The sequence below is a fragment of the Tetrao urogallus genome, assembly GCF_951394365.1.
Source record: "Tetrao urogallus genome assembly, chromosome: 21".
Taxonomy (NCBI): domain Eukaryota; kingdom Metazoa; phylum Chordata; class Aves; order Galliformes; family Phasianidae; genus Tetrao; species Tetrao urogallus.
Window position 1 is genome coordinate 4368284 of NC_136834.1, and position 18042 is coordinate 4386325.

General features: G+C 43.1%; 2 protein-coding genes across 2 annotated transcripts; one reads left to right on the forward strand and one right to left on the reverse strand.

Moving 5' to 3' along the window:
• Positions 1–1568: 1568 nt before the first annotated feature.
• On the reverse strand, positions 1569–11847 carry SDF4 (stromal cell derived factor 4; the record flags this gene model as incomplete). Its single annotated transcript, XM_079545612.1, has 6 exons — positions 1569–1745; positions 2590–2765; positions 3721–3879; positions 6215–6328; positions 6537–6673; positions 11540–11847. 6 exons carry the CDS (start codon positions 11845–11847, stop codon positions 1569–1571), a joined length of 1071 nt encoding a protein of 356 aa, XP_079401738.1.
• Positions 11848–14019: 2172 nt separating this feature from the next.
• Positions 14020–15054, forward strand: B3GALT6 (beta-1,3-galactosyltransferase 6; the record flags this gene model as incomplete). Its single annotated transcript, XM_079545581.1, has 1 exon — positions 14020–15054. The coding sequence occupies one exon, from the start codon at positions 14020–14022 to the stop codon at positions 15052–15054; it is 1035 nt and encodes a 344-aa protein (XP_079401707.1).
• Between the last annotated feature and the right edge of the window lie 2988 nt (positions 15055–18042).

Consider the following 18042-nt stretch of genomic DNA (forward strand, 5'->3'; position numbering starts at 1 on the left):
GATGTATGTATATAAAGACTCTGAAACAAGCCATTTAACAGAAACAAACCAAATAAAAAGTAGGGCATATTGAAACAGAAAGATGGTAATACTTATATTTACATTATATTAAGAGAATAAATTTACTCAAATATAACATCTTAATTGGATTTTTCAGGCAACCCTTCAGAAAGAGGGTTTTACAGTAAAGATGAAACCAGCGTAAAAATACTTTATTTAGACAGCAGTGGGAATGACCTTCGTGCTGCACGAGACTGCCAGGGATTACCCAAAACCAGACTGATAAAAAAAACCCCAAGTGCTGACTGCACTTTGCTCTGTCAAAAGCCATTCAGAAGCAAAGAACGTTGTCCTCCCAACCTTAACGTTCACGAGCTCATCAGCATCACTAATTTGCACAAAAACAAGCACCTACACCAGTCTCAACAACCACTTTTAGTTCAGCAGGAATCATAGATCTAGGTGAAGCCCCTTGCTCTGTGCAACCTCTGAAATGCACACAGAAAAAAACCCAGCACCAGTTTTCTTTTTAAGTAGATGCAGAAGAGATTCTCTAACATTTAAAGCAAGCTCTTTTCACAGCTCTTAAAATTCCATTATGGCAGGAGAACCTGGATTAAATTCTCAACAATGCATAGCTAGGTTGAGATGCCTTGAAAAACCTACTGGATTATCACGGATGAACGAGGAATCTCAGGAATATGGCTATCATCTTTTCTCCTGATTCATGAATAACTGCAACAATTACTGGAAACAAACTGTGAGAACAGCATTTGCTGGAACTAACTCCTGCAACTGCTCAACAACAGTGCTCAATTCTTAAGTGAAGTAAAATCCAGTAAGAACTGAACCTCAGGACATAAACAATGACAGTAACCAAGTAAGCCATTGATACTGAGTACAGATATCATTAAATGTGTATTGACTACACAAATCAGGGAACAGTAAAAAAAAGAACTGAACATGACTGGAAAAGCACACACAGCAAGAACAGCCCAGGCAGTTGCATCCTGATACAATTTACTGATTTTCTTAATTAAAAAAAAACACAAAACTTTGAAATGGATGTGACCATAAACAAAATACAAACAGATGATTTGCTGAGCAAAACAGAAGTATTCCCAATCAGTCTATGAATGGATATCCTCACGAGGTTAGAACACTTATCTGAACCACAGTCCCCCTTTACAAAAGCCAACATCTTTCAGTGTTTATTGGTGATTTCCCATGGATCAGCAGCTATGAGGGCAACAATATTTAAGATGCCTCCATCAAATGCAATTAGCCAAAAGCAGCTGGAACTTCAGCTGGATTAACTGTATAAAACAGAGTGAACTCGAGCAGTCCAGTACCTGCCTCCTTATTTTTGGACTTGGTTTTTCATTTTACATACCAAAGGCAACAAAAGCTGCAGATCTTCTATATGGACGGAAGGTTTTTTAGTACAACACAGTACGCATATAATACAGATAGCAGCAAGGAAACTTGGTGAGTGTTGGGTTTTTTTTTTTCTTTTCTGTTTTTCAAAAGCAGGAAAGTGCTTCAGAGCTCTGGAAAAGCGAGCAAGGTCAGAACTCCTCATGGACGTTACGTGCATAGTCCATAAGCTTGCTGCCTGTGAAGTATTCGCTGTATTTCAGGATCTCCTCCAGCTCTAAGTGATGGTTTTGATTTTCATCTGCGACCGCTATCATTTGCTTCGCCTCATTTAGAGCATTGTATTCATTCATAGGATCCATATATTCCTAGAACAAGAAAATTATCAGCAATCACTACAAACGTGTATGCCTTCTGGTAGATTCTTCAGAGGTATTTGGAAAAAATCCCTACATCCACATACAAGTCTAAATGCCAGGAACTAGAATCCAGACTTAAAAACAGAGTTTTCAGGTAAGAACACCCTGAAAGACAGGAGACCTCTGCTATTCTCTAGTCTGTGAGGCCCCAGGGCTGCTTCATTTTACTTTTGATACTTTTTTTTTCTTTTCAAATGAACACGTTGCCAGTTACTTGTTTTGTAAGTATGACTCATTGTCCCATTAAATGAAATCGGTGGCATGCACTACAGATCCATACAAGCATCTACATTACAAAGAAAACAAACTCTAAAAGCATACCTATGAATAATAGCAATGAATAGCTATGAATAATAGCAATGCTAGGAAAAGTCCTCCTCCTCCAAGAAAAAGCATTACAACATCCTACTTCCAAGCACCACTGAACAGTACTCAAACCCAAGATTTGATAGACTGCTAGTTCAAATATTTCTGGACTTCATGACCTCTAGGTTCTTTACACTATGAGAGCGGTGAGGTGCTGGAACAGCTGCCCAGAGAGGCTGTGATGCCCCGTCCATCCCTGGAGGTGTTCAAGGCCAGGTTGGATGGGGCCCTGGGCAGCCTGGGCAGCCTGGGCTGGTGTGAAATGTGGGGATTGGTGGCCCTGCATGTGGCAGAGGGCTGGAGATTCATCATCCTTGGGGTCCTTTCCAACCCTGGCCATTCTGTGATCTCTAAAGCAGTCTCAATCCTGTATTTAAAAAACACCTACTGATTATAAGAACAATAGAACTATTTGATGGAGACTTACCTCCAGCTCCTCCATTGTGACAATACCGTCATGGTTAGCATCAATGACCTCCTCAAATTCCTTCTTTCTGTCTTTTACCCAATCATCATCAATGTCTTGGGCTTGCTGGTTCTCTACAGTACCGACAGGTAATGAAATGAACTCTGAAAGGGTAAGTTTCTTATCTCCATCTTGATCTACAACAGAAATACACAGTAACTGAAACTTACCTGTTTAATGTCTATTAGAAATGAGATATTCCTTCACATTAGTGATGTCACTAGTACAGTTGGTTGGGTTTCCACAGTCCACAATCCTGACTATGCCACAGAAGAACTGGCTACCTTTTATACCTTTGGTTAGCAGAAAGCTCAATTATGGCACCCACACAGTGTTTTAGAACCTGTCAGTATGCAAAAAACAAAGTACTTAACCGTGTCTGAAAGATACACCAGCTGGCAGGCTGGGGATTGATTTTATAGTTGCTGTTCATTTCTATTTATTTATTTTTAATTGATCTGCTGCAGCCCAAAGTGTTGGACAGCTGCATCCAGCCTCCTATCAGAATTCAAGTAAAACTCCATCTTTATCAAATCAACTACTCACTAAGCAGGAGTTCACTTATTTATTCTTTTTTTTTTCCCAAGTATGCCTAACTATTGACTCCATAGGAAAAATATTAGTGGAAATGTCAGTGAAAACCTCAACCACGTATTTCCACTTTCATCAGCATATATCAAAATTCTTTCACGGTTGCTACGCTGCAGAAATATAAAGCAAGCATTGCCTCCTCACAGAGCATTCACATCAACATTTTACAATATTTTAATATTCATCAGCTGCTTTCTCCTATTGCTACAGAGACCCTACAAAGCAGCAGCACTGTGGTGTGAAGTGGTGTCAGCTGAGCTGCTCTGTAAGAAGCACTAAGAATGCCTTTGTAATATATGATGCTGTGCTGCTCTTTAACAAGCAGAGGTTAAATCTAGTCTTGAATAATATACAGGACAACTCTACAGACATGCCACCATTTATGCTAACGGTGTATGCAGAGAGCAGAGTAAACAGCACATGCCAAAATTCCAGACTGAGCCATGACACTGCAGTGATCTAACAAGAGCTCCCAAGAAAACATCTATTAACACGGTGTACCCAAATCTCGGATGATTTCTTTGACCATAAACTTCAGCATTCCCCTGCTGTGCTCTGGATGAAGGAAGGATAAGAACTCTTCTTCGTTCAATAACATATCAGGAGGTGGGTTGTCAGCTTGGTACCACCGATCCTTCAGGTTATCCAACACTTCTTGTGCTAGAAATTTAAGAAGATTAAAACCATACGTTTAACCTATTCACAGTTTTTTTTTTTTAAATATACTGTCACCTATTCATTATTGTTTAAACAAGGATGACCTATGAACCAGTTACTTCATATCTCACCTTCCAAGGAAAACTGAAACAGCGTCCTGTATTTCAGCCTAAGCATTTGAATTGTTGGAACTATGAGAGATTTGAGAGGGTAACTACACAAAAAAAATGCAGATGTTATACAAAGCACCAGCAAATCCATTTGGTTTCCAGTTAATTCAGGATATAAGCACTCGTTACTCCTTTTGGCTGCCCTGTCTATTCTGTATCAAAAAGCAGGGGTTTTGGTTCTTAGCAAAATGAAGATAAATATTTCTGCTACAAAGAACAAGCATAAGTCTAAGCACCCACATACAAATAAACACATCAGCACCAGCAATCGTTTCACAACTCCACCAATTCCACCTTACATCATACTAACAAGCATTTTTTAAGTGAAATTGTCCTAAATTCAAATGAGGTTCATAATTTAAACATGAGTTTCCACTAAAACCACACCAGTGACTTAATGAAAAGCCACCCTGCAGCACACAGCACAAACACTGCATGCAGCCGTGGTCCTGAACGTAACCAAACAGGAAAGCAATACCTGTGCAGAGCATTCTTTCTCTGGTGTAGGCATTTTCTAAATGACACATTGGAAAAAAAAAAACACAGTCTGTGGCACGCCATATCTGTAAGATGTACTCACAAACATGAAAAATGAAGCACTAGCATCTCACAAGTCGTAAAGAGGCTCTGAAGGACCACAGTCACTGCATAACATACATATATTTAATTCAATAAGCTCTCTTTGATATCTCCAGCATGCTTTTGGTTGCATGAGTTACAACAGAAAGAGAAAAGGCATGGTAGCATCTACACTTCTTTTGAAATGATAGTTGCAATTACAAGTTAAGCCTTCAGTACGTGGTGTTTTTCTTTTATGTGAGGAGTGAGGAAATTCTTTGGACTTCTAATATGAATCTCAAAGTCAGTCTGTAAATGGAAAGATTTAGTTATTTCAAAAACACCAGTTAGCACTGGATAATCAGATTATGAAACATTAGAAGTCATAAAGACAGCCTCCCCCTCTGCCTGCTTTTCAAGTCCTTAATGAAATTCAACTGCCACTGATCAGTTGAAACCGCAATTATCTGTGTAAGTTAAATCAAGTTGTGTCCCCAGATTTGATCTGACTTCTAAACTGCAACGTGCCAGAGATCACTGTCAGCTTCCTCCTCACACCCAGACCGTGCCTTGATTCCCATGTTCAGTTATTTCCTATTGTACAGACATTAAAAGTACTTTCACACAGCACTAGAGAACAAAAGCAAGTTTTGCCTATCACCTTCAGCAAGCAGTAGAGTTAATTTAGTTTTCCCAAATAAGGCTTGTTACCCAGGTAGAAAAATTATATGCATAGTTCCCATATTCAGTAAATCTTTTATCTGATGAGCATTCTTGTAAACTGTAGCTCTTAACCACACTGCCATAGAACATGCTGCACAGGTGTTTTCCCTGCCACAGAACTCAAAGGCCCATTTGCATTTTAGTTGCTTTTTGATAAGTGGAAAATAAAACCCATTTTTAAATGACTAATTCCCGCAAGGAAAGGCTAAGGCTCAATGTTTTACTTAACAATAAATTTGAATACTTTTAGATGTGGGCAGGTTAATCTCAAGCATTGCCATGTTTGTAACAAGTCAGATTCAAATGAAAGTTTCAAAAGCAGTAAGGAAGAAATGATAAATCTCACTAATCTGAAAAATCTATCAGTAGAGAACTTAAATGAAACATGAAACAACTGTTAGGTAACCTGCTACTAACTTCCACAATCCTTTGCAGTGCCTGTTTGAACAGAACACCACCTGACATACACAGATACCTGAGTGTGTATTTCTGCATTCATACTCCTCAGTTTTACAGCAGAAATCAGGCATTTCCAGCTACTTGTCAGCTGAAGCAACAGGGAAGCTGGTACTCCAGGTAACAGTGCAATGGTCCACAGATAGCACAGGTTAACAAACTTCAGCAGACCAAACACAGATACCTGGAACTGCTCAAATAGGAAGCAACAAATAAGGAACCAACGTTTTCAGTGTTGATTATTTGTATCAGGAGTGCTGGGAGTGCAGATTTGACTTAGAAACAATTGCAGTATTTCTGCCTTACACATTCTACTTTAACAACAGGCTGCAGAACAACCAAAATATTAGTCCAGTTCTGACACTCAGGCTCTAGGAAAGTAAAAGAACAGAATTCAAACAATAAACCACACTCCATCAGTCCCCACTTACTTTCTTCATCTATTTTCAGCTCTTCGTTGTTTTTGATCTTCTCTGCAATCTCTTTCTCATTAAGTCCTTTACTTGCCAAAAATTTAATTTTGTATTCATCCCAGGAAACATGACCTGTGAGAGAGAACCACACCTCAGACATGACTTCGTATGTTCAAAAGTGGGAACTTTGGGTCTCATTTCTTAACAAGACCATCACAATAACCTTCATGAACAGTAACACGAGAACCACCACCTGATTCATTTTCCTGCTTCCTCACAGCAGAGAAACCTTGTGAAAATAATCTATTTATGTCAGAGGCAGAGGAAATACTAATCTTACCATCACCATCAGGGTCCACAGCTCGGAAATGCATTTTATTCTCTTCCACAGCTTCCTGGAAATGTTCATCTGTCTTTTCCATGATCCAGCGCTGCATCTCTTTAGCGCTTATCTTTTTATCATTATCGATATCCACCCTGTGAGAGAACAGCAAACAAGATTTACTTCTATTTTTTTTTTTTTAATTGAAGGGATTATATATAGGATTAATGCAGAAGACTGTATGGACTCTGGGCTTACAGCAGAAAAGCACACAAGAGAAAGCTCCCTTGTTTTTCACATCCATCTTTCTACAAGCAGATACAGCTAGCTAACTAAACCGTTCCAAAACATCCTACCATGTTTCACATTGCTGTAACTTAACTCATTTTCATACTACGTTTTTGAGTACATTTTTAAAGGGAACTACAAATACTGATGATACCCTACTGGTTCAGAATTGGAACTGCCAGCTCTTGCAGACTTTCACTACTGTGACAAATTTCTACCCTGAAAATCTCCCAAACCAGTAACTCCCTCTCAATTCATCTTTCCAAATCCTTTTTTCCCTTGTTTCTCCAAGGTCTCTGAAGCTGCCTTTACATGTCTGCCTTGATCACGTCGTATTTTCTGCAACCATTAACAACAATGAAAGAGTAAGGTGCAATCCTTGGTGCAAGGACTTCAGAATTTCACACTCTGTACGCCTTATAAGTGGGGGAAAACAAAAGTCAAGTTGCCTTGAAGACTCCTTGATCTCTGGTAGCACACTATAGGTAATACACTTCAATTCTGAAATGGGCACATGGCAAAAGCTTCACACATAGATTTGTTCCCATGATGTTAGTGCTAGCAGGCTCACTTTGCTCTGTTAAAATACACACCTGTACAGTGCTGTTGAGCAACACCGCTACACCTGTTGAGAAACACATGCTGACAATTTAGTCAGTGAGATGAACAAAAGATGTGGCCAACCTGACAACCCACTGTTCTGCTCCGTGTACTGGAGTACCAAGACAGACAGAGTGCCAAATGAGGAATGCCATTAATACTTATTTCATGAAAGAGAACAAAAGCAACAGTTGAACAAAGACAATATCCTGCCACCTCGGGGTTTTTTTTTTTTTTTTTTAAGCACATGATTATTTAATTACAAAGAAGGTAACAGTGTTTAAAACTGAAATCAGTAACATTTAAAAGGCAAGATTCTATTTAAAGCAAAACAAAACCACTCTGATTCAAACAGATAAAGGCTGCCAGGCTGTTGTTTCTTTAAATTGAACTAGTCTTAACACTATTTGAAGCGTTATCACTGAAACTCAAGCTATTAAATATGAATGCATTTAAATGTCACCTAAATGTTAAAGGCTGAAGACAAATAACAACCCCAGCATCTGATCTTCTGAAACACATTATCACTGTTTTTAAACCTTGTAAACACGTCTCGACCTATTTACGCACAGACTCAGCACCTTTTCACCAAACAACAGCAAGATCAGTACAGTGGCCACGTTCCACTTGTGTCATCTTGCACTCACCAGGTGAACCATGGGGGTTTTGATACAGAACAGGTGCTAACAAATGAGAAGGGAAAACAAAGCGTTTTCCAGCTCAGTGTTTTATGCTGTAGTTTGTTTGGATCAAAGCTCTCAAAGTTGCTGCTTGCATGTTGTAAGTAAGAAGAAAGGTAAAAAGAAAAACAGCCCATTTCATGCTCTTCTGGCTCATGAAAGTACACCACTGCTCTGCTAGCACAGTACAAATCAGAGCCAGAAAACAGAACTTGATCACGCTTCCTGTAGAAGAATGATCAGTAGATCTCTGATTGAAAGCACCATCTCAAGACTGCAGGAACCTTGGGCTGTCTTACACTATTTCCTGACCCAGCAGATAAGAAGGTTTCTACAAAGCCCTTCTTTTGATACAAAGAACAGCTGTTCAACACTTGTGTCTCATTTCTTAGGCACAAGCCATTACAAATGAGACTTCCTGGTGGCCGCCTGTCAAAAGCTCTGAAAGCTCCATTAATAAACAGCTGGCCACTCAGATGTGCAGATTCATGCTTTCAGGTTCCTCAGTGGCAACAACACAACATGGGGGGAGCGAGGCAGCAGCTCACCTACAGAGCTAAAGAAAAGGCATGCCTTGATCACCAAGTACAGCCTGCTTGACGCTTGGTTTCTGCTGCATCCAAATAATGAAAAACCGATCCAGAAAACATTTTTAAAACCTGGAAGTCAAAGGGAAGTGCTACTTAAATCTAAGAGATACACAGAAGTAATCAGATGTTTATTGCCTGATTTGTACTTGTAATTTTGCTAGGAAAATACATTACTTCAAACCTTCCAAAAGCACAAAACACTCTTTTCTAACTGAACAGTACTTAATCAAAACAGAAGATATCTACAACAAGACAGCTTAGGACATTCCCATTAGGAAATGCAAACTCTATCATGCTATGAGACAAACTTGGAACTAGGCAAGGGAGCATGGGAAAGAGGGATGTGGAATGGCAGAACCAGCATGGACAGCCTAAAAAATACATCAATTAACATCAAATAAAGGAAAAGTGTGTCTGTATGTGGTAGCAGCTAATAAGAAGGTGTATTTAAGCCTTTGACCTCACCTATTACCATCAAGACAAGGCACTCAGCTAACACCAAGATTTCTGCTTACAAACCACAAAACTGGAGCTGTGAGGCACTGAAAACATCAGCAAAATGCAAAGCATAGAAGGGCACTCATCTTCCAAACCCATAAAAGCAACCCTGTCACCAAAGACACTGACTGAAAAGCCATGCATATTACACTACTAAACAAAACTCCTTAATTTATCAGTTTGAATTTATGAACTTGAATTAGTACAGAGGAGAGGCGACTCCATTTACAACATAACTTGCCCTTAAAACCAAGGCTCACCAAACTGAATTCCAGAACCCAATGCTGTTGATTTCACAGAGTCAATGAACAGCTTAGATTGGATGCAACATCAAAATCACCCAGATCCACCCCTGCTGCTATGGGTGAGGCTGTCAACCACTGTATCAGACACTAGATCAGGCTGCTCAGTGACTTAGTGAAATCAACATCACCATAAATAGATTCAATTGCTTTCAACATCCTTCCTCTTCTTCCTTTCCTCCCATAAAGGCCCACCTATGTATGCCAAGCTGCAAGAAAATTATTTATAGATTTCCAGCTCATCTAAGCAGAGACTTCCGCTTTCCTTCCCCTTCCTCATGTCACTTCAGACCCTCTCACTCACCTGCTTTGTCTGAAGGTACCAAACACCTGCCCTTGGCAGGGAATGAACACTACAAGATGCACCTCAGGTTGCACCATGCTCTAGCTTCACAGGGCTACGTGCAAGTATGCACTCACTTGTAACAAGTCACTTCTGTAAACAACTAAGGCTTGCCCTCCCAGTAAACAGTGACTTCTGAAACTGAAATACAGAATTATGAAATGCTCTTGCTCTTCCAGTAACATGTAAGAGCTTGAAAAACGTTTGGGAAGCTTTTCTTCCATGCTTTGCCCTTATTTTCACTAACCCTATTAGATAAGGCTTAATGCTTTGAATTGAGTTCCTTCTCTCACACTGGCACACCACTACCAAAGCTTTCATTAACTAAAAACAAGTGGAGGCTTTCTTTAAGCCTTGAAATAAAACATTCCCACAGCACCTGTACACCTGTGACTCACCAGCTTTTCCCAAATGCATTTCTCTTCACTCAGCTCTTAAGAGAACGCTTAGAAAACCAAATTCCTCACAATGTACCTATGCATTTCTAATTATCTGACAGAACCAAGGACATGAATTAAGTCAATCTGAAACCCAGATGGATTGCTTTGGCTTTAAGCTGCCAAAAACAACCTCTTTTGTAATACACACACACAGAAATGAACCTAGCTTGTAATTGTAATGCCATATTACCTGAATGTTTCCAATAAACATAGAGCAGTAAAGAAAGTGAAAGCTTCTCACCACAATCTTGCTATTTAATCTGTATATGTCCTAACAATAAAGCCAGCGGTCTGAACACCAAACCACGTGGTAAAGAACTGCAAACAGACACGGCAGCCTGGTTGTCCTGCTTGCTTGGATTGTTTTTATTCACGTTAAAAAGCACAAGTTAAAAAGAATAAAAACTTAAAAAGCAGAGTTCATTGGTCCCTTTTTCCTCTGCTAATAAAAAGGCTACAGAACAAAAAAAAGTTCTGCTGAGTCTTCTCACTTCATCTCAAGTATACAAACTTCCCATCAACGTTACCAGGGTAATCTGTTATAAAAATAATCCTCAACAGCAATCGTGGAAAATAAAGCTAGCTCTGCCATCTAGTGGTGCTGTGCTTCAACCTGGCAGCAGCTCAGCACTGCACACCTGCTTGCTCATTCCCCCCAGGTGAGATGGGGAGGAGAATTGGAAAGGCAAGAACTCATGGGCTGACACAGTTCAACAGGTAAAGCAAAAGCTTTTGCTTTTATTGCACACAAGGCACTCATTCAGTACTTCCCATCTGCAGGTAGGTACCCAGCCTCTTCCAGGAAAGCTGGGCTCATTGCACACAACAGTTTCTTGGAAAGACAAATACCATCACTCCAAACTTACAGCAGAGCAATGCAGTGTATTATTGCTGCACAGAATCCTTTCTCAAGTCATTGCACAGGCATCCTACCATTTAGAAACTCTTCCTTACTAATTCATCAGTCTACAGTACAGATGTAATACGTTATTCAATAAGAAACTAGGAAAAAATACTACTACTTTTCTTACTTAAAGTACCTATGCAGATATTTCCACAAAGACACAATACATTTAATCATAAATTTCACTAGGTCACAGCACCAATCCTGAACGAATACCGCTTGCAACTCCCAATGCTGACATTCTCAGTCCTACAGATGCTTTATACAAGCAGGTTACTACCTACAAACACACTGCTCACAGAATAATGCCTCCCTCACCTATTATTACATTTCTTCAATATACAGAGAAATTCACAAATTTTACTCTGAAGCTTACTTGGAAAAGATGACCATGAGCTTCTTCCTGTTTTTCCTGGGTTCTGAGTCTTCCTCAAACTCTTCCATCTCTTTTCCCAGAAAAACTTCTTGATGAAATTCTTTGTTGAGATGTCCATCCATCTCCATTTTGACCCCATTCAGGTGATCTGGAGGCAAGATCTCATTCTCATCCTTACTGTCAGCTGGCTTCTCTTTGAGGGCTGAATTATTTGCAGGCCTTGCATAAACATCCATCAAAAGAAATACAAACAGAAGGGACAAATACAGAGATCCCAAACTGCAGAGGAAGGCCTGCCTCGACATCATTGTTTCTCCTTTTTATTCAAAATATTGGCTGATTAAATAATCTAAAAACAAAAAGGAAAAAACACACGCAAGTTAAAAACTGCATCATGTCATTAATAAAGCTTCTCCGCAAGCTCAGAACAACACATGGAATCACAGAATGGCCCAGGTTGGAAGGGACCTCAAGGATCACAAAACTCCAACCCCCTGCCACACACAGGGCCACCAACCTCCACATTTAACACCAGCCCAGGCTGCCCAGGACCCCATCAACCTGGCCTTGAACGCCTCCAGGGATGGAAGGGGCACCCACAGCCTCTCTGGGCAGCTGTACCAGCATCTCACCACTCTCATAATGAAGAACTTCCTCCTGATATCCAACCTAAATCTTCCCTCTTTCAACCTCCAACGTTCACCCTCGTCCCGCTATTATCTATCCTTTCAAAGAGTTGAAACTCTTTGTTTGTAGGCTCCCTTTAGGTACTGAAAAGCTGCAATAAGATCACCCTGCAGCCTTCTTTTCTCCAGGCTGCACAAGCCCAGATCCCTCAGCCTGTCTCTGCAGGGGAGCTGCTCCAGCCCTCTGATCATCTTCGTGGCTCTCCTCTGGTCCCTCTCAAACTGCTCTCTGTCTTTCCTGTACTGGGGACTCCAGACAGGGCCTCACAACAGCAGATGAACAAATATATTGAAAGAATAGATTCTCTGGGCTCACACTGGGGCCCTAGGCAATCTGATCTGGTGGGGGGCAGGGGTTGAAAATGGATGGGTTTTAGGGGTCGTTTCTAATCCAAACCATTCTAAGATTCTGGGAACATAAAGCCTTGTTAAAGGAAACATATACAACAAGAAACTGAACTGCGTCAGATTTCAGCCTGCACGGCTGTAATCTCTATCAGAGGACTTTGGATTGCTAATGGCCTCACTGCTAGGAGCACCAACCCTCAGGTACTCTGGAGGAGCTGATCTGAGAGCTCAGCGCAGAGGCAGCTCGGAGCACGGCGGCCTCAGCATCACCTCTACAGAAAGGCAGAACGGCGGAAAGATGTTTTGTGGGAACACAGCGACAAGCGGCCGCAGAGCAGCAGCACGGGGCAGACACGCCTCCCGCCACCTGCCTGCCGCTGAGGGAAAATCGCTGCCACGTACGAGTCCGAAGGCCTCAGAGACAGGGAATAATCCCCACAGCCCTCACACGGACACAGAACCGCGGGGCAGAGCCGGAGGACGGGCAGGACTCGCGCCCTGAGCGGCGACCGTTAAATCTCCACAGGAGGAGGGCGCTGCCCTAACACTGCCATGCCTTCAGCACCGTGACAGAGCGCTCCTCTACAGCCTCACCACCCTCCCAACCACCCCGTCCCACAGCTCCGGTACCTGTACGGGATGCGACGGCTCCTCATACCCGGCCCGTCTCCCTCCAGCACATTAAAAACATACAAGCAAACCCCCGGCCCGTTCCCACCCCCCCCCCTCAGGAGGTTACAGCCACAGAGAGGCGACCGGGACGAACGAGCGCTGCGCCGGAAGTGCGTCACACGCCGTGCGTGAGGGGCGGAGGCCGCCATCTTGGAGCCGGGCGGGAGGCGCGCTGAGGGCGTTTCGGCCGCCATTTCCTCTCCTGGCTCAGCCCCCCGCTGCCAGATTTTGAGGGCTCCATAAAGACGGAAGGCAGAACCCTTACTGATGTGGCATTAAATGTATTTATTCATGCGCTGCTGGTAACTCTTGTGAAACAAGACCGTCGTTTACCCAGCTAACACACCAATGAGCTCCGCCCACCCCCTCAGAGCCCGCCTTAGCGGCCTACGTGGCGCGGCGCGCCCTCAACCAAAATGGCGGCTTCAGGGCTTCCCCTGCCCTGTTGCAAGATGGCTGCCGCCGTGCGCCGCCGTGTGTGGGCCGGGGCGGGAGGCGGGGCCGCGCCACACGGCGGCGGCGGGCGGAGCGGCAAGGGCTTCGCGCAGGGGGGCCGCGCCGAAGGCCCGGCAGGTAGGGTGGGCCTGGGCCGGTGCTTCTCTGATTAAAAAAAAGAGGCTGGAAGGTGCCGTGAAGGGCAGGCAAAGCGCGGTGAGGGCTCCCGCAGGAAGCTTGTCCCCTCTCGGAGGCCGTACCCCGCTCAGCTGCTGCCGTTCCCGCCTAAATTTTTTGGTGTGTGAGGGGGGAGTCCGGGCCTCGAGGCCTGCAGGCTCCATGAAGCTGCTGCGTCTGCTGTGTCGCCACAAGACGGCCCTGGGTCTGGGTGGCCTGTCGCTCTTCGCCGTGGTCCTGCTCTACCTGGCCAAGTGCACCTCTGAGGGCCTGCGGCCGCTGCCAGCCCCCCGCGGGTTGCCCCACCAGCAGCCCCCTCTGCCATGGGGTGTCAGGGGGCCGCCTGCCATCCCGCCGCCCTCCCCTCCTCAGGAGTCGGCCTTTTTGGCGGTGCTCATCACCAGCGGCCCCAAGTACACCGAGCGCCGCAGCATCATCCGCAGCACCTGGCTGGCAGCGGCCGGCCGCCCTCCTCAGCACAACATCTGGAGCCGTTTTGTCATCGGCACAGGTGGGCTGGGGGCTGAGGAGCTGCGGAGCCTGGAGCTGGAACAGAACCGCCATAGGGATCTCCTTCTCCTGCCGGAGCTGAAGGATTCCTACGAGAACTTGACCGCCAAAGTGCTGGCCACGTACGTCTGGTTGGATCTGCACCTTGACTTCCAGTTCGCCCTGAAGGCCGACGATGATACGTTTGTACGTTTGGATGTGCTGGTGGAAGATCTGAGAGCCAAGGAGCCACGTCGCCTCTACTGGGGCTTCTTTTCCGGCCGTGGTCGAGTGAAATCTGGCGGGAAGTGGAAAGAGAGTGCCTGGGTGCTCTGTGACTACTACCTGCCGTATGCCCTAGGTGGAGGTTATGTGCTTTCTGCAGATCTGGTGCACTATTTGCGGCTCAACAAAGACTACCTGAACATGTGGCAGAGCGAGGATGTCTCCCTGGGAGTCTGGCTGGCTCCAATCGATGTCAAAAGAGTGCACGATCCTCGTTTTGACACTGAGTATAAGTCACGGGGTTGCAACAATAAGTACATAGTAACGCATAAGCAAAGCATCGAGGACATGCTGGAAAAGCATCAGACCTTGGCTAAAGAAGGGAAGCTCTGTAAAGAGGAGGTTAAGCTCAGGCTTTCTTACATGTATGACTGGGGAGTGCCACCTTCCCAGTGTTGCCAAAGGAAGGATGGCATCCCCTGAAATTCTGAGGAAGGAAAAGGCAGATTATTACTGGACTCTCTGAGCTGGGTTACTGTTATGTGGAGAGAATCCCAATAACTAGGGCTTAAAAAATTACTCAAAAGATTTTGCACGATTCATTATGTCACAATCAATGAAACCCTGAAATTCCTGAGAGCTACTGCTGTGGCATGATGTAAAGTTGTTTATAGAAGAGAAAGATATGACAAAAACCTGGAAAGGCTCACGTTACAGGATTGAAGGCAAATAGTAGGTTGCGAGATGGATAGTACAGAATTCTGGGGGAGGTAACTTGGATCAAAAGCTGCTAGAAGATTTTTAACAGATTCTATGATATATCTGCTAAAGATCATGGCAGGCCTTTACAGTATAAGATTGTGAAACTAACATCTGGTATTTATTTATTGGCAAAAAACAATTGTCAGTTTGGCAAGGTTTGAAAATTCGAACACGGCTGCAAATTGGTTGCTCTTGCCAGTGGGAACAGGTGTCTGTCACAAGCATTCAACTAAGGGGAATGATTTTGCACCAGATATTCACGTTAGGGGAGGGAGAGAGTCTGTTCTTTGGAGAGTGCTCTGATTTACAAGAATAGAATTATTAGACCTTTCTATGTAACTTGTCTCTTTTTGTTATTGTTTTAAAGATATCTTGTACATAAATTATCTGGCAGCTACAGAGTAAATCTGTATGTAAAAAGCTGGATGAGTTACATACAGCATTTGGCAGGTAGAGCGTATTATTTGGGGGCACGTAGTTATGCTACAAAGCTAGCTTTCAGTTGTTAGGCATAGATGGTGTTCTTAGCTTATTGTCCAAACCCAGTACGTCTGAAGCAGCATTCCACCCAAACAGCAAATAATCCTACTGCTGCCCAGTCAGATATTGTAGCTTTCAGATTTATATTATTCTAGAGCACTTGGGTACAACATACATTAGCAGAATTAGGTCAGTGGAGGGTATTCAGAAGATTGCCCTAAACTGGCTAGCTCAGATAAGAAAGCAAACTACATGTAGTCTAGATTATCCTTTATAGGCTGCTCTGGTCATCATTTAGAGAAAGGGTGTTGTTTTTCCCCTAATTGCAGCCCTGTCTGAAGACAGCCTTTTCTCCTGTTTCTGGAGCTGCACAGTGCTCTAAGGAAACAAATTCCCTGACAGTCCCACTCCCTCTTTCCCCCCAGCAGTATCTCCTAGTGGAACAAAAATAATTCTAGTGTAGGTCTAAGTTACTTGCTCAAGTGATATGTCAGTAAATAGGATTATTTCCCCTTTGTCCTGTCTGCTCTACAAAGAATTCTAGCCCTGACAGAACTTGTCAGCATTGAGTACTGTACTGAGCAGTAAGTACAGACTGGACTTTCTTGACTTGTAGAACAGATCATTGGACAACTTCACCCTCAAACTTTTAGTAATTCTAACATTTTTGATGGCAGCTGCTCTAATGCACCAATATTTTTTTCCAGTAGTGCAGAGCCACTGACTTCCAATAACCTTTGTCAGCAACAGATCCTTCAGTACGAGCAGTCTTTACTTCTGTGCCTGAATGGCATGTTCCCAACCATCAGTTTTACTGGTTGTTGCACGCTGCACTTTCATACAGTTCCCATGATCTCCTCCTCTCTCGGGGCTAGTGTCTGCTCTCACCTGCAGGAAGGCACAAATTGCAAAGGAAGAAAACAAATCATTGCCAGTATCTTTGGCTTCATTTCTTAAATTAGCAAGTTAGCAATTTGTACCAAAGGAATAGAGGATGTTATTTTGTTATTTTTTTCCTGTTTTGATTAAATTACTGGGGATTAAGAGAAGTCTTCTGCAAAGGATGATTCTCTAGTATGAAAATCCGAATGAATCCAACTTCCCTCTGAAACAAATTTAACAAAATAAGATACTGGAAATAAGTTACTTTAGTGTGTGTCCATTCCAATGCATGTCCACGTATTGACAAGCAGATGTGCTTTTCAGCAAGTTGTATCATTCCAAAACAATGATTTAATGCTAAACAAGATTACAGGAAATTTAAATCGGTTCCAGCGTTTTATAAATACCTACTTGTTATTTGGGGTAAAGCAGTATTGTGTGTATGTATGTGGTTAAATGCTTGTAATGTGAGTATTTATAAATACTGAGAACATGTTATGTGTAGGAAAAGTGAGGTAGTTAGGTGTCATATTTTAAATTTGTTTACAGAAGTACTTCAGTGTCCATGGGAATTGTGTATCACGCAGTGCTTGAGAGTGTTGGTGTACAAGCTGTTGTTTCAAGTCCTGGGATCTGAAGAGCGGGCCAGAAATCTGCTGCGTGTCTCTGGAGCTGAGGAGAGCGTGCTGCTCAGCACCTCAACCCACATCCATGTTGGTGGGAGTTGTTTACAGTGCTGGCACTTACTGCCCCTGACACTTGTGACGGGGGCAGCATTAAAAAAGGAGGAGTGCTGAGTGCCCTTCTGATCTCTGACCATGGAAAACGCAATGCACGCAAATACTTGACAGTTGTGAAGTTCTCTTGGGCAGTTTCTTACATCTTTAGGTAGCTGGAGATGATCTGATACTTGAACAACCACAGTGTAACTGTTGTCTCTCTTAAGTCATGATGAGGAGGCTGACCTCAGTGGGTCCGGCAGCTGGGGGGTGTTTCTCTGCTTCTGGGAAACAGTTTGTTGGTCTACATCAGCTAGATCAGAAGTTCTGTTACAAAACCTGAAAACAGAATCACCCAGAAACAGATTTATTGTTTATGGCATTCCTATTGACAGCAGCTTATTGGTACGTTGGCTTTTTGTTTTTTGTCGTGCTTCTGCTAGTTTCTCAATTTTCTATTCATAAACACTTTGTGCTTTTAATAGTATTGGTAGTGTGCAGAACAGTGAGCACTTGAGCTTTTCTGGATATCAGTGATGACACTGATGCACTCTCGTGCAGGTGTGCAGGGTTTATAAGTTCATATTGGTATCCATACAGGACTACCACCGAATCGATCTGCAAGACC